A 16722-nucleotide genomic window follows, 5' to 3' on the forward strand; every position below is an offset into this window, starting at 1 on the left:
AAGTGGTCAGAATAAAACTTAACGTTTAATTGGAATGTTTAGAAAAATGGGTCCCAAGATAAGAAATAACAACAAAATATATAAATATACAAACGGAGCGCCGCGGCGGTTTGCCAAACAGATGTAGATAGTGCCAAAACCAATTAGTACACCAATAAAGGGGTGCTCGGCGGCACCAAGATAATAACCGGTTGGTCCTACCGCTCAGATGGGGTGCTCCTGGATCAACAATTGTCCGGCCGGTGTTGATAGATATGCAATTGCGTAACACAGGGTGGTTTGTAGAACTGGCTGGCCCTAGAACCCTACACTGGCCTATGTGACCGGATGACGGGGACCCGCCACCAGTCACCTACAGGAACCTCACCCTGGAATTGTGCGCCCTAGAAAGCCCTTGCTTACCTGATCCCTACATGCATGTTTCGCTAGGAGAGATGAGTAACAAGCTCATCAGGGGAAACACGGGAGCTTGGGCTGAACCTGTGCAGGGTGCACTGACAATGATGTCAGAGGTGCGCTCTGCACAGAGACAAAATTCACCACGATCCAGATATAGATCTAAGTGGACAAATTAGCTATGAGGGGAAAGGGGGGTCAGGATATAGAGCCCCTCTCCTAACAGCTCACTGAGACGCATGGGCTGATGTAGGCTGATGAGGCTACATCAGCCCATGCGTCTCAGTGAGCTGTTAGGAGAGGGGCTCTATATCCTGACCCCCCTTTCCCCTCATAGCTAATTTGCCCACTTAGATCTATATCTGGATCGTGGTGAATTTTGTCTCTGTGCATAGCGCACCTCTGACATCATTGTCAGTGCACCCTGCACAGGTTCAGCCCAAGCTCCCGTGTTTCCCCTGATGAGCTTGTTACTCATCTCTCCTAGCGAAACATGCATGTAGGGATCAGGTAAGCAAGGGCTTTCTAGGGCGCACAATTCCAGGGTGAGGTTCCTGTAGGTGACTGGTGGCGGGTCCCCGTCATCCGGTCACATAGGCCAGTGTAGGGTTCTAGGGCATTTCTAGGGCCAGCCAGTTCTACAAACCACCCTGTGTTACGCAATTGCCGTCAGCAACGGTGTGCATATCTATCAACACCGGCCGGACAATTGTTGATCCAGGAGCACCCCATCTAAACGGTAGGACCAACCGGTTATTATCTTGGTGCCGCCGAGCACCCCTTTATTGGTGTACTAATTGGTTTTGGCACTATCTACATCTGTTTGGCAAACCGCCGCGGCGCTCCGTTTGTATATTTATATATTTTGTTGTTATTTCTTATCTTGGGACCCATTTTTCTAAACATTCCAATTAAACGTTAAGTTTTATTCTGACCACTTAGATGATCTCTACTCACTTAGATAATTCCCCCCCCCTTTAACACGTGTACAACAATTTCTTTACCTGTGGTGTCACCTTGTGAGGAATGTGTACTCCCAATGACCCCCAACCCATACTGAACGTCTGCCTAAATGACATAGCTTAAACCTCCTGAAAATCCTGTCACAGATAAGGAGGTGCATTTTCCCGCCAATATGAGGAGACAGCTATGTAGAGCGAGCACCCAGTAAAAGGACTAAAGGTCTCCATAATAATGTTGAGAGCAGGGCTTGTAATGCAGCAGAAGTGATTTCTTTCCTCCCCTTGACTCGCAGCTTTCTCCTCCCCGCTTTCTCAACGTCATATGATCCAACAGTGAATTGGTTGTAATAGAATTACATGCATGGACTAGACGAAAGCGAAAAAGCTCGCTCTTTGTATGAAGTAGACGGCACGGCGGAGGACATGGCAGGCACAAAGCCCACAGGATGCAGGGGGAAGAATGAGAGTCGTGCACAGTGAGTGAGATTGCCTGGGATTTGCGCTCCTGTCTAACTGTCTATTCCTGGTCGCTGGGAGAAGGTCCGCCATATTCTGCCTTACCACGCCCGGGGAGCAGAGCCATTGAAAAGGCTGGCAGGGGAAATGATTGGAGACAGACACAGTGAATGCCACCGACAATACACTGGCAGTGTGCGGGCATGAAAGGGGCATTTTCCCAGGAATAAACCGAACTCGCTCAACGTGAAGCGACGAGAGGATTGAAGATCGGGAGGAAGGAAAATAATGTGTGAGAGGGGGAAGGGCGCAAGCTGCTAGCTCTCTCACTACCGGGTACTTCCCGACATCCGCAGCAGGTTTGCGCCTCACTGGGAGCCGGGACCAGCCCCGCTGCACGTCTGCCCAGATCTAGCGCTCCTCTTCCCATGGATGTCACCATGTTGTTTGGTGCATGGTTCTGAGAGGAGGCGGAGTTGGAGCGGGCGAGTGACAGCAGATCGGGTGTAGGTGTCCCCCTGTACACGGGCAACGGCAGCAAGCACCCACCCACCCACTTCAGGGTGCCATCAGATCCGCCGGTTACCGGGGGCACCAGAGCTGCCCGTCTCCCCCTCCCTTTGATCCGAGGAGAAGAAGCTGTGACTTGCAGGGTGGGGGTCTGTCTCTATCCAGCACCACCAGCAGTCAGGAGACATGACTCTGGAGTCCATCATGGCGTGCTGCCTCAGCGAGGAGGCCAAGGAAGCTCGAAGGATCAACGACGAGATCGAGAGGCAGCTTCGCCGAGACAAGAGGGACGCCCGCCGGGAGCTGAAGCTGCTGCTGCTGGGTGAGTGTGCCTCCTGGGTGTCCATTCATCAGCCCACATGTACAGTACGCCCCCCTGTCAGTGCTGGGCATAGGCCTGATGTGTACACACCCCATCCATCTCTCCATCCTGGAAGGTAACTGCTTCCCTGATCATCAGTCCTGTGTGTGCCACAGTGTATATACATCATCCTGCATCCAGATGCATGGATCCCATAGACCCTTATTGGTATACAGACATACCGCCATCCAGTTTACGGTGGGTGGTTTTAGATTGCACCTCCAGGAAAGAAATGTTGTGCTTGGCTCATATAGGATATGTCACAATGCCAAGCGTATGATGCCACAGTGGCTGTATTGTGCAGTATTCTGTACGTAGAGGACCCCCAGGATGTGTATGCGGCGGCCGATCTATTGATCCGGGCTGGTTTGTAACATACATGTGTGCATTAAAGATGGATGGTCTGCAAGGAAGCGCCGTTAAGTGAGGATGAATATCAAAATGGAGCTGAGCATGCTCTGCTAATGCATCGCTTTTATGGCCTGGCTGTGGAGTGAAGCATCTGTAATGAAATCATGTCCTTGTTATACGCTGCCTGAGATCACGATCCGACTCCTGGTGTGTCACCAACTTGTGTTATGCCCGTGGCATGGACTGGGCACTTCAAGGGAATGTGTAGAAGGAGAGGCAGTGTAGTCCGACATGGCACCCTTCTGCCTGGTGTATCTGCAGAACTTACACTCTTCTATAGTGGACCTCTATAGCCTAAACCGGTCAGGCCACCTGCACACGGTGCGTATCATGCACAGGTTTTCGCCTGGAAAATCTGCAGTGTGATACAGTACCAGCTGAGTAGATCCGATTTTCTGAATCTCATGTACACGCCCACGGTGCAGAAAGTTTCCATGCTAAAATTGATTTGTGATGTGGATTTTTAAAATCTGACGCATGTCAATTGTTTGTGCAGATTTCACTCTTTGCAAATCTTTGGGCGAGATCTGAGGCAAATCCAAGTCAAAACCTGCAAGTAACAAGTGTAGCTGTTGAGGCGGAAAAGCTAAGAAATGCACTTGGAAAATCGGCATAAACTATAGTGCCCTGTGCATGTTCCCTTAGAGGGGTTGTCTCACTTCAGCAATTGGCATTTATCATGTAGAGAAAGTTAATACGAGGCACTTACTAGTGGATTGTGATTGTCCATATTGCCTCCTTTGCTGGCTGGATTCATTTTTCTATCACATACACTGCTCGTTTCCATGGTTACAACAACCCTGCAATCCAGCAGCGGTGTTCGTGCTAACACATTATAGGAAAAGGCACTGGCCTCTCTGGTGTCTGGAATCGTGGGGGTGCATGTAGGCTGGTGCTTTTTCCTATAATGTGCAAGCACAGCCACCGTTACTAGAATGCAGGGTGGTCTGTAACCATGGAAACGAGCAGTGGATAATGTGATGGAGAAATGAATTTAAGCCAGCAAAGGAGGCAATATGGAGAATCACAATACATTAGAAAGTGCCTTGTATTGAAGGGGTTCTCCAGGCTTTCAATATCAGATCGGCTAGGGTCCAACACCCAGCACCCCTGCCGATCAGCTGTATGAAGAGAAGGCACGTGCAGCAGCGAGCACCTTCCCTTCATACAGCTGATGTTAATGACCTATCCAGAGGGTAGGTCATCAATATTAAGAGCAACCCTTTAACTTTCTCTACATGACAAATGGTATTTGCTGAAGTGAGACAACCCCGTTAAGGAGGGCTTGTATGTGCCCAGCGCTATCAAATTGATAAACCATAGTTAGGCACCTGAAGCACATTGGCTACATGTCCAGCCGTCTGGCCCGAGTGATTTTGTATTCGGACCAGAATGGCTGTATATATATTTGACCCCAAAATGATGGCATGACTGTTCTTTAGGTACTTTCACACTTGTGGCAGAGTGATCCAGCAGGCAGTTCAGTCGCCGGAACTGCCTGCCGGATCCGTCAAAACGTATGCCAACTGATGGCATTTGTAAGACTGATCAGGATTCTAATCCGTCTTACAAATGCATTGAAATGCCGGATCCGTCTTTTCGGTGTCATCCGGAAAAACGGATCCGGCATTTATTTATTTTTTTACCTTTTTATTTTGAATACCGGATCCGGCACTAATACTTTCCTATGGAAAAAATGCCAGATTCGGTATTCAGGCAAGTGTTCAGTTTTTTTGGCCGGAGATAAAACCGTAGCATGCTACGGTATTTTCTCCGTCCTGATCAGTCAAAAAGACTGAACTGAAGACATCCTGATGCATCCTGAACGGATTTCTCTCCATTCAGAATGCATGGGGTAAAACTAATCAGTTCTTTTCCGGTATTGAGCCCCTAGGACGGAACTCGGTGCCGGAAAAGAAAAACCGCTGGTGTGAAAGTACCCTGAATTGGCTGTCCTAAGAAAAATTGCTAGATGCAGACTCATGTTATAGGCAGATATTGGGGACACTTACCGAGAGGCCTGTCACCATTTTAGATCTGAAGTTTTATGTCTTTTCAGTTATTTTATGTTTCTTCATCACATGTATCTGAACAATTCTGGGCACATTTTAGCCTTTACTGGTTACATTATGAACCAGTCATCTTTGTCTTAGACTCCATTACAGATTCTGTGAATATGGATATGCATGAGGCTCTCATCCCCACATTGATCAATAGCCCTATATGTTTGGTTTTTTTCTTTTTTTGTCTCCTTCCATGCATTTGGAAAGGATATTCTAGAATTGCCATGCTGCTAGTACGTATCATGTTTCATGGTACCATCATTTGGCTTTCCCTGTGCTGGTTGTGGCTCCTGAGGCCTGGGTGTTCTTAAATGCTTTTATCTGTGTTCCTAATATTATAGAATAAGGAATATACTTTGTTACAAGAGGCGTGGTCTCATGCAGGCTTTTATTTTTCTGATTTAGGGCTCATGCACACACCGTTTTTTGAGTTCAGTATGCGGTAAATATACTGAACCATTTATTTCAATGGGTCCGCAAAAAAAACGGAACACATACGGAAATGCATCTGTATGTCTTCCGTATCCGTTCTGTTTTGCTGAACCATCTATTGAAAATGTTATGCCCAGTCCAATTTTTTCTATGTAATTACTGTATACTGTATATGGCATACGATGAAACGGAAACACAACGGAAACAAAAAATGGAACAACGGATCCGTAAAAAACAAACCGCAAAACACTGAAAAAGCCATACTGTTGTGTGCATGAGCCCTTCGTGTTCGTGATTAAAGGGTTACACCCATCACAGACACAGATGGCATGTCGCTAGGATATGCCATCATTGTCAGATAGCAGTGGGACTCTCGCCGGTCTCCAGAGTGAGCCCCCCGAAGTGAAGGAGATCTCACTGAGCATGCACGGCCACCTCTCCATTCACCGCTTTGGGACTGCTGGAAATACCCAGCGATGGGAATGCCCTTTTTAAGGCTACGTTCACACTTGCGTTGTTAATTCCGGTATTGAGATCCGACAGAGGATCTCGAGTCCGGAAGTAAACGGATCCGTTTTGATTTTGCACATCAGGATGCATTCCTTTAGGATGCGGTTGTGTGAAATGAAAACTGATCCGTCAGTAAATACATTTAAATTCAATGGTTGACGGATCTGTTTTTTAGGCTCCAAAAAAAAAAACGCATTGACTTACATTGTTTTCAGTGATGGTTCTGTTTTTATGACCGGTCACAAAATGGAACAGAAGACATCCTGAACAGATCTCTTTCCATTCAGAATGCATGAGGACTAAACGGAAACGTTTTTTTTCCGATATTGAGATCCTCTGCTGGATCTCAATACTGGAAAACAACGCAAGTGTGAAACAGGCCTAACTTGGCATGCTGACTAGCTCTCTATTATTATGTGGCACTCCATCACAGATTCTGTCATCTTTGTGAAAAAAAATACTTCCTTTTAACCGGTAAAATGTTATGGTTCGTCAGGAAGCTGTAAATGATAACACAAGTACGACCCCGTTCATATTCAGATAAGGGGTTTTCCGAGAGTACAACATTAATGATCTATCCTCTGACCTGGGTGATCAATATCAGCTGTTCTCACAGGTTTCTCACAGCTCTGTACATTGTATAGCGGCCCAGGCCCATTCACTTCAATGGGACTGCGCTGCACATAGGCTGTGACCAATGAACGTGACTTCACTAGCTCAGGAAGAAGCCCGGTGATCACTGCAGCGCCACTGCCTCTTCAAGCAGCTGATCATCGAGGTGCTGAGAGTCGGGTATCGATGACCTATGCCGAGGGTAAGTCATCAGTACTTCCAGAAAACAAGGCCTAGAGACTGGGAGGGAGAACATTGTTTTATTCTCTTCCAGGACGTCGCCCATCGTTTCCAGTCTGGATATAATACTGCACTATTTAGATTACAAATCATTGTACCTACACATTCATGCCTTAGATACTTTCTATAGTCAAAGATTAGATGGGTCATATCCTTATTTCTGCCAATCAAAGGTATCAGGACACAACACTGTAGGAGCCAGATAATCTCAAGGGATATGGCAGTAAAGCCTCTCTCAGACTTTGGTAGAAAAAAATTAGGCTACGATAGAAAATTATTGTCTTGGCTGTCTGTCCAGATTGTAGACACTTAGGGGCAGATTTATCATGCTCCTACTCCTTGGATTTTTTGTCAAAAATTTTCTAAAATGACTAGATTTAGTTGGAAGTGACTTTTTAAAAAAAAAAAAAATTTTATGCTGCCCTTACCAGTTTGCTGTGGACGTGGTGAGAGCTGGCATAAATAATGACTGAAACAAACTGGGGTAGATTTTAGTTTGGGGCATTTAATTTATGACTAAGTCTTGCCAAATTAAATGCCTGCTCTTGCAGCGCAGGGCCCCTCAAGGGCGGCGTAGCACATGTTGGCCTTGATAATTAGGGCCTTAGGGTAAGATTTATCACAAGAGGAATATGAAAAGTCAATTTTCCAGGACTCTGTGTTGCCATAATTTGTTCCAATACAGATTTATACAGATTTGATAAATTTTGTCGATATTTAAGTTCAACACTTCTGTCTACAGGAGGTGGAAAAAAATGGCAGTAGTATGGTTTGCGGACCACAAAACACATATGTTTGTGTGCATCGGGCCTTATATTGATGATCTATCTTGAGAGGGTCAGTGTGTAATTGGTGTCTGTTGAGCGGCACAGACCGATCCGTTCAGGTAAGGCTACTTTCACACTTGCTTTCAGAGCGGATCCGTCTGGTGTCTGCACAGACGGATCCGCTCCTATAAGGCAACGGATCCGTCTGCATTATATTTCAGAAAAAATTCTAAGTGTGAAAGTTGTTCAGACAGATCCGTCCAGACTTTGCATTGAAAGTCAATGGGGGACGGATCCGTTTGAAATTGCACCATATTGTGTCAACTTCAAACGGATCCGTCCCCATTGACTTACATTGTAAGTCTGGACGGATCCGCTTGCCTCCGCACGGCCAGGCGGACACCCGAACGCTGCAAGCTGCGTTCAGGTGTCCGCTCGCTGAGCGGAGGCTGAACGCTGCCAGACTGATGCATTCTGAGCGGATCCGCCTCCACTCAGAATGCATTGGGGCCATACGGATGTGTTCGGGGCCGCTTGTGAGAGCCTTCAAACGGAGCTCACAAGCGGAACCTCGAACGCGTGTGAAAGTAGCCTTAATACAACCGTCTCCACCCGTTCAGAACAGATCCGTTTGTGTTATCTTTAACATAGCCAAAACAGATCCGTCTTGAACACCATTGAAAGTCAATGGAGGACGGATCAGTTTTCTAGTGTGCCAGATTGTGTCATAGAAAACGGATCCGTCCCCATTTAATTACATTGTATGTCAGAACGGATCAGTTTGGCTCAGTTTCGTCAGACGGACACCAAAATGCTGCAAGCGGAATGGAGACTGATCGGAGGCAAACTGATGCATTCTGAGCGGATCCTTATCCATTCAGAATGCATTAGGGCAAAACTGATCCGTTTTGGACCGCTTGTGAGAGCCTGAACGGATCTCGGAAACGGAAAGCCAAAATGCCAGTGTGAAAGTAGCCTTAGCTGTACTTAGGCTACTTTCACAGTAGCGTTCAGAGAGGATCCGTCTGGTGTCTGCCCAGACGGATCCGCTCATATAATGCAGACTTTGGATCTGTTCAGAACGGATCCGTCTGCATTATATTGTAGAAAAAATTCTAAGTGTGAAAGTAGTTCAGACGGATCCGTCCAGACTTTACATTGAAAGTCAATGGGGGACGGAGCCGTTTGAAAATTGAGCCATATTGTGTCAACTTCAAACGGATCCGTCCCCATTGACTTACATTGTAAGTCTGGACGGATCCGTTTGCCTCCGCACGGCCAGGCGGAGCGGAGGCTGAACGGTGCCAGACTGATGCATTCTGAGCGGATCTGCATCCACTCAGAATGCATTAGTAGCTGGACGGATGTGTTCGGGGCCGCTTGTGAGAGCCTTCAAACGGAGCTCACAAGCAGAGCCCCGATGCTAGTGTGAAAGTAGCCTTAGTTTGGATCATGCTTCTCAAATCAAGATAGAAGGTTAGGGAATTATTTTACTTCAAAATAGATTTTTATTTTATTAGTAAACGATTAAATTTTCTTTCAATGAGCAATTTTCCAGTAGATGGTTTTTGTCCTGCTCTGTGATGTACTATTTTATCATAGAGTGCTGGTAGTTAATGCTTTGTGCGATAGTAGTCCATCATGGTGATGGCCCGGCCTCAGGCACTGGACCTACCTGCGCCATCGTTTGCAGTTGCCAGCTGTATTATACAGCAGCTTCCTGGCTCTTACTAACGGCCAGGATTGGAGTTAACTCAGATCCCAGCAGTTTAACCCCCCAGATTCTAAGGTCAATAGCAAAGGCAGCATCTAAGCAGTTGGAGGGATGAAGCTCCCTCTGTCCTCCATTCGGCACTCTGCATCAAGTCTTGATTCGGGAGTCCGTCATTTCACTGGACAAAAAAATGTGTCCAGTATTTTTGATGAAGTCTGTGACAGAAGCCTCACCACTGATGTAAACTCAGTCTTTACTTTTAGTATTTTCTTTCTTAGACCTTAGAGGAGGGACGCACCGTCCTTACCTGGCATGAGGTTATATAGGGAGGAAAGTTTAAGTGGGAACTGTTTAGGCCACCAATTTGAAGCCTAAATCCTGACAGACTCCATCAAACATGTCACAGTTAATGCAAGTGAGTTGTTTTATACCACGTCCAAGCAGCGGAGAATAATGAACTGGCTTCAGATTTTAAAATCTACGACATGTTCTTTAGCAGGGCAGACAGACTCTGCGCTGAGTTTAATCCTTGGATTTTTGCTACAGATTCTTTTAAAAAATCCACGTTAGATAAGCCAAAGGCCAATGTGTAAACATAACTTGAGGCCACTTTAAGTTGGCAGTACTTTAGTCAGTATTTGTAAGCCAAAACAAGAAGAGTAAAAAGAGAAGAAAAAATATAATGAGACAATTTATACCTTTTTGGGATTTTGAAACTACCCTTGGTTTGGCTTACAAATAATGATGCCACATACCACCATTTCAAAGAGGCCTTCTTATGATACCTAACCCATGTGAACGTAAAGGGGTTGTGCAGGCAGTACATATTGATGACCTATGCTCAGTGGGGGTCTGACTCCTAACGTCCCTGCAAATCAGCTGTTTGGAGAGGAGTTAGGATAGGTCATCGATATCAGATCGGCGGGGACTCGGTACCCCTGCCGATAAGCTGTTGGCAGAGGAGGTGGGGCTGCATACTAGCACTCTTTCCTTTTTATTACACTATGCGTCGTCTCACTCGCGGCAGCGGCGCAGTGCAATTATGAGTACACGCTTCATTCAAATGAATGGAACAAGCACTCATAATTACAGTGTGCCTCTGAGATGAGGTACAGTGTAATCTTGAAAAGGAAGTAGCGCTCACAGCTGATCGACAGGGGTGCCGGAAGTCGGACCCAACCTATCAGATATTGATGAGCTATCCTTAGGATAGGTCTGATGTGCTGGCTGCACAACCGATTAAATGACCCACATTTACTAATATGTCTGTGTCTTGACTTTGATAAAAAAAAAAAGTGGCCAATTTGAAGCAAGCAGCTTTCTTTATTTTTTTCTGACTTGCCGAAAAGGAAGAGAGGGCCCTGGTGGGAGGGGCAGGGCCCAAAATGTGATACATTGCGGCAGAATTCTTAAAAAAAAAAATTAATCAATTAGTATCTGATAGTCAAGAGTCTAATGGCCCGCACCCTCACCGATTTAGCTCTTACACAATGGATGGAGCTGTGTAGTAATGACCACAAACTGCGGTACCATACATAAATGTCTTGTGATTGCGGAGAGGGGAGAATGCTGCTTCCAGACAGGACTGAATGGCGCGGCAGTTGAAATCCAGTTGTCCAAGCATTACCTCCCCTGACGTCAAGAGACATTTTGTATGGTCTGCTTGGACATTTTTACCATGGCAAAGTGTTCTAACTGGCTAAATGTTAATTTTACTTGGTTACCCGAATAGCTGAGGCACACGAGTGCTAACCATTTTCTATATGTTCTACTACCACAGACCTGCACCTTTTAGGGTGCCTTCACACACTGCAGATTTTGTGGTAGAAAATTCAGTGACTGAAAATCAGTTCCATTCACCTGAATGAAGCTTGCAGAAATCCATGTTCTTGCTGCCTTAGGCCTCATGCACACGACCGTTGTGTGCATCCGCGTCCGTTCCGTCATTTTTCACAGTTTAGCAGAGGTCCCATTCATTTCTATGGAGTTGTGAAAAAAAACTGATAGTCCTCCGTTTTTTCTCCACGTCTGTGATTCCAGTCCGTCAAAAAAATATAACCTGTCCTATTCTTGTCAGTGGAAAACGGAGGACGGACCCATTCAAGTCAATGGGTCCGTAAAAAAAAAAAACGGATGCACAACTGGTATGTCATCAGTGTCCGTGTCTGTTTTTTTTCTACAAGACCTTGGTGCAATAAAATTGCACTTTTCATTAACCTTCCTTTTTTTTCCCCCCTGTCAGACAAAAAAAAAAAAAAAAGGGAAGACACAAGGAAACACAACTGGAGCAAAATCGGACATGGACCACTGAAGCCAAATCACTGACAGTGAAAAAACACTGTCGTGTGCATGAGTCCTTATTCAAACAAATGGAACAGATTTTCAGTTGCGGAAATTTCTGCCACAAAATCTGCAGCATGTGAAGGCACCCCTAGTATTTAGCTGTAATATTGGTAATTGTTTGTGGGATTCATTCGTTTTGGCTAGGGAGCAATCATTAGGAGGAATAAAATGGCCACCGTCCTATCGGTACACACAAAACCTGTCCTAATCACACAGCATGACAAGTTAGGCTACTTTCACACTGCCGTTTCTGGGTCCTCCTGTGAGATCCGTTTCAAGGCTCTCACAAGCGGCCCCAAACGGATCAGTTTAGCCCTAATGCATTCTGAATGGATAAGGATCCGTTTAGAATGCATCAGTGTGGCTCCGTTCCGCCTCCATTCCGCTCTGGAGGCGGACACCAAAACTGCTTGCAGCATTTTGGTGTCCGCCTGGCGGTGCGGAGCCAAACGGATCCATCCTGACTTACAATGTAAGTCAATGGGGATGGATGTGTTTACATTGACACAATATTGTTGTAATTGTAAACGGAGCCGTCCCCCATTGACTTTCAATGTAAAGTCAGGACGGATCCGTTTGACTTACACTTAGACTTTTAGACTTTTTTTTGACTAAGTGTATGCAGACGGATCCGTACTGAACGAATACCATAGTTTGCATTTATAGATGCGGATCCGTCTGTGCAGACACCCAACGGATCCGCACATAACGCAGGTGTGAAAGTAGCCTTACTTTGCAACACTGAGGTAAAGAGCTGCCTCATCCTCCTCACTTCTCTGCTTGTCAGGGATTATGATCCTGAATACAAATAAGATCTTCAGCTGAATTTCTGTAGGAATGGTGTTCATGAGGAGACCTGAAGTACAGAGAGGACAGACTGCATACAAGAGCTGCTGCTCATTATCTACACCCCCACTCTCCTCTCTGTACTTCATGTCTCCTAATGAACTCCATTCCTACAGAGATTCATCTGAAAGATCATATTAAACTGTATTCAGGATCATAATCCCTGACAAGTAAGAGAGGAAGGTGGCAAAGCTCTTTAACTTGGCCTCCTGTGTTATTAGGACAGGTTTTGTGTGGACTACTAGAATGGCGGCCATTTTATTTTTCCTAATGACTGTAATATTTGAATGAAGTAATATTTAAAGGGAATCTGTCACCTGGATTTTGGGTATAGAGCTGAGGACATGGGTTGCTAGATGGCCACTAGCACATCTGCAATCTCCAGTCCCATAGCTCTGTGTGCTATTATTGTGTAAAAAAAAAAAGATTTTATATATATATATATGGAAATGAACCTTAGATGAGTCCTGTCTCCTCCATGCTTCAGAGATGAGTCTAGCGTTCTCTGACTCTGAGGCCAGCTACGCCCACTGTGAAGGAGCCCAGCACCGCCCCGCATCCTCCGAATATCCTCCTTGCTCCACGACGTCACAAAGCTAGAGCGCCGTAATCTCGCGATGTGCAAGCTAGCGCGTGCGCAGTTTGTTCCCTGAGGTTGATGCCAGCACAGGGAAGGAACACTATGCCGACACTGCACATGCACTAGCTTGCGCATCTCGAGATTATGGCCCTCTAGTTTTGTGACTTGGGGGAGCAAGGAGGAGATTCGGAGGATGCTTGAAGGTGCTGGGCTCTGGAAACGTTGGTAGCCTTATATATGAGACTACTAACGTTTCCAGAGCCCAGCCACGCCCATTGTGAAGGAGCCCAGCACCTTTTTAATTCAGATTTAGAGATCCAGCAGAAGATCTCTAAGCCTGAATTAAAAGGATGTATTTTATTTAATACATCCTGGTGGCTCAGTTTCAGCCGGATCTGGTTTTATTAAATCAAAACGGAACAAACCTGATCAGGCATGAAAATCATTGTAGGTCAATGGGCGCCTGATACGTTTTTTTTTTGTTACAGAAAACAAAACTGATCAGGCACCATTGGCTTAGGCTACTTTCACACTAGCGGCAAGGAAGTCTGGCAGGCTGTTTCGGCGGGTGAACAGCCTGTCGAATCTGTGCTGTTGCTAGTGCACGCGTGCCCCCGGACTACCGCTCCGGCCCCTTGACTATATTAGGGGCGGGCTGGAGTTCCGGCGGCAGCACAGCAAACATGCCGAGAGACGGCCGGAATAAAACTACGACATGTACAATTGCAGCGGAGAGCGTCACAGCCGGGGAAAAAAAAATAAAAATCACCTTCTCCATGGCTGTGACGCTCTCCTCTGTGATTGGACAGCGCTACAGCCAGGGAGAAGGAGACTCCCATTGAGAAACAGGGCAGTCTCCTCCTCCCTGTAATGATGCGAAAATTAGTATACAGGGCGAGAGAATTTAACGAGGGCCACAGCCGGCGAACGGAGCGGCGCCCAGAAAAAATAGTAAGCACTATTAGATCCCCGCTGTATGCCCTACATTCCCTGATACTTAGTTTAGAAAGTCTGGACCCATGAAAGGTCCTCTTTAACTCTGGTAATGAAAGCCGGCAGAGGATCTCCGTACCGGAATTAAGCGATTTTGCACATCAGGATGCATCCTATCCTTTAGGATGCGGTTGTGTGAAATCAATACGGAAAATAAACTGATCTGTCACTAGATTGCATTGAAAGTCCATGGGTGGCAGTTTTATTTTTTTTAACGTTTTTTTATAACCGGACATAAAACCAGAGCTTGCAGGGGACAAAACTGCCGGATCTCAAAGCCTGAATTAAAAATGCACATTACTCTATTCTTTGCAGTTAAAAAATAAATAAAAACACCCCTTTGGCCTTTGTTGGTACAGTGTCGTCCTGTGGTTACATTTGACGTTTGCAATGAATGCTTTCCGGACACATGTTAAACGCACTGCAGACAGTGTGAAAAGACCCTCAGCTCAGAAACACCATTGTACTATAAAGGTGAATGGAACTGATTTTCAGTCGTGGAATATTCTGCCATGTGTATAGGCACATTAATACAGACCACCAAAGTGAGTGGGATTAGACCACTCCCATGCACACTTTGCTTTTTTTCTTAAAGGGGTTGTCTCATCATGGACAATGGATGTATATCGCTAGGATATACCCACATTGTCTTATAGGTGCTGGGACCCGCACCTATATCAAGAACGGGGCCCCACATGTAAAGGAGGGCACACTGTGCAGACGCTCTCCATTCATATTCTATGGGGCCGGCGAAAATACCGCTCAGCTATTTCCGTCGGCCCCATAGAAATGAATGGGAGCGGGAGCCGCACATGCGCAGTACACTCCCATTCGCTTCTATGGGGAGCCGGCTTGGTGGTGGCCGGACCAGAGTCCTTCAGCCACCACCTTGCGGGGCTCTGTTCTCGATATAGGTGCTGGTCCCAGCGGTGCTCCCATCCTAGCGATATGCCCCCATTGTCCATGATGAAACAACCCCTTTTAAATGCGGAAATTGACCTGCCGTGCAGATTTTGAAATCTGCAGCATGTCAATTGATCTTTTGGCCAGATTTCAACCATTTCAATACAAGGGGGAGATATGCAGCAAAACCGCTTTAAATCCACACTAAAAATCGCAAGTAACACTTGCAGTATTTGTTGTGGAAATGCAGAATTTCTGTTTAAGTCTGCTCTCGTGTGCGGGTACACTAAAAGTGTTGTCTGGCCATTTTAAAATAGTTAGAAAATCGCCTAGGAGAGTGTAATATAAGTAATACTGTTCCAATTCGGACTCTTTACCAGTTCCCCACTGGTATGTGTACTTCTCGATCCTTCCCAGATCACCAGCAGCTCACGAATATGGCCAGTACAGAGACTGGTGGGGAATCTGGGAAGGGTCTGGATGGGAGTGGCGGAGGATTGGTAATGTTAGTGTTTATTTTACTGCGCTCTAGTCCTCTCTGCGCATTGCATGAGCGGGGTGACCAGAGAGTGCGGAGATGAAAATTACTGTTGTCCGAATATTTGTCAAAAGTAGTTGTGTTTTTGACGTGATGGAATTATAAAGACTTTTACATGAAATAATAACCATGTTAATGATCGTTGTGGTTATATGTGCAGGGCCGGCTCCAGGTTCATGTGGGCCCTTGGGCGATAAAGTCTCAGTGGGCCCCCTTGTGGCATTTTGCACAGCGCTTACAGCAATGAAACTGCATGTGTTATAGATTAAATACCTTACACAGAGCATGCTACAGAGCAGATATATATAGTCAGGTCCATAAATATTGGGACATCAACACAATTCTAACATTTTTGGCTCTATACACCACCACAATGGATTTGAAATGAAACTAGGCATATCTACTGTGAGGGGGCACACATCTTGGCATATCTACTGTGAGGGGGCACACATCTTGGCATATCTACTGTGAGGGGGCACACATCTTGGCATATCTACTGTGAGGGGGCACACATCTTGGCATATCTACTGTGAGGGGGCACACATCTGTGAGTAGGCCTAAAGGAACTGAAACACTGGGTAGAAAATAAAAGTAGGCACATAAGGACTGATCCACATACAGTCAGGTCCATAAATATTGGGACATCGACACAATTCTAACATTTTTGGCTCTATACACGACCACAATGGATTTGAAATGAAACGAACTAGATGTGCTTTAACTGCAGACTGTCAGCTTTAATTTGAGGGTATTTACATCCAAATCAGGTGAACGGTGTAGGAATTACAACAGTTTACATATGTGCCTCCCACTTGTTAAGGGACCAAAAGTAGTGGGACAATTGGCTTCTCAGCTGTTCCATGGCCAGGTGTGGGTTATTCCCTCATTATCCCAATTACAATGAGCAGATAAAAGGTCCAGAGTTCATTTCAAGTGTGCTATTTGCATTTGGAATCTGTTGCTGTCAACTCTCAAGATGAGATCCAAAGAGTTGTCACTATCAGTGAAGCAAGCCATCATTAGGCTGAAAAAACAAAAACCCATCAGAGAGATAGCAAAAACATTAGGCGTGGCCAAAACAATTA

The 16722-nt window shown here is 45.8% G+C and overlaps 1 protein-coding gene across 1 annotated transcript in view; it reads left to right on the forward strand.

Annotated features, from left to right (window-relative positions):
* Window positions 1-1705: 1705 nt before the first annotated feature.
* The window catches only part of LOC120989135 (guanine nucleotide-binding protein G(q) subunit alpha), a 154057-nt gene continuing 139040 nt past the window's right edge, over window positions 1706-16722 (forward strand). The window contains exon 1 of the mRNA XM_040417053.1: window positions 1706-2646. Coding sequence (XP_040272987.1) covers window positions 2511-2646 — 136 coding nt within the window. The 5' untranslated portion in view covers window positions 1706-2510. The remainder of the gene's footprint in view (window positions 2647-16722) is intronic.

The sequence above is a fragment of the Bufo bufo genome, chromosome 2, assembly GCF_905171765.1.
Source record: "Bufo bufo chromosome 2, aBufBuf1.1, whole genome shotgun sequence".
NCBI lineage: Eukaryota > Metazoa > Chordata > Amphibia > Anura > Bufonidae > Bufo > Bufo bufo.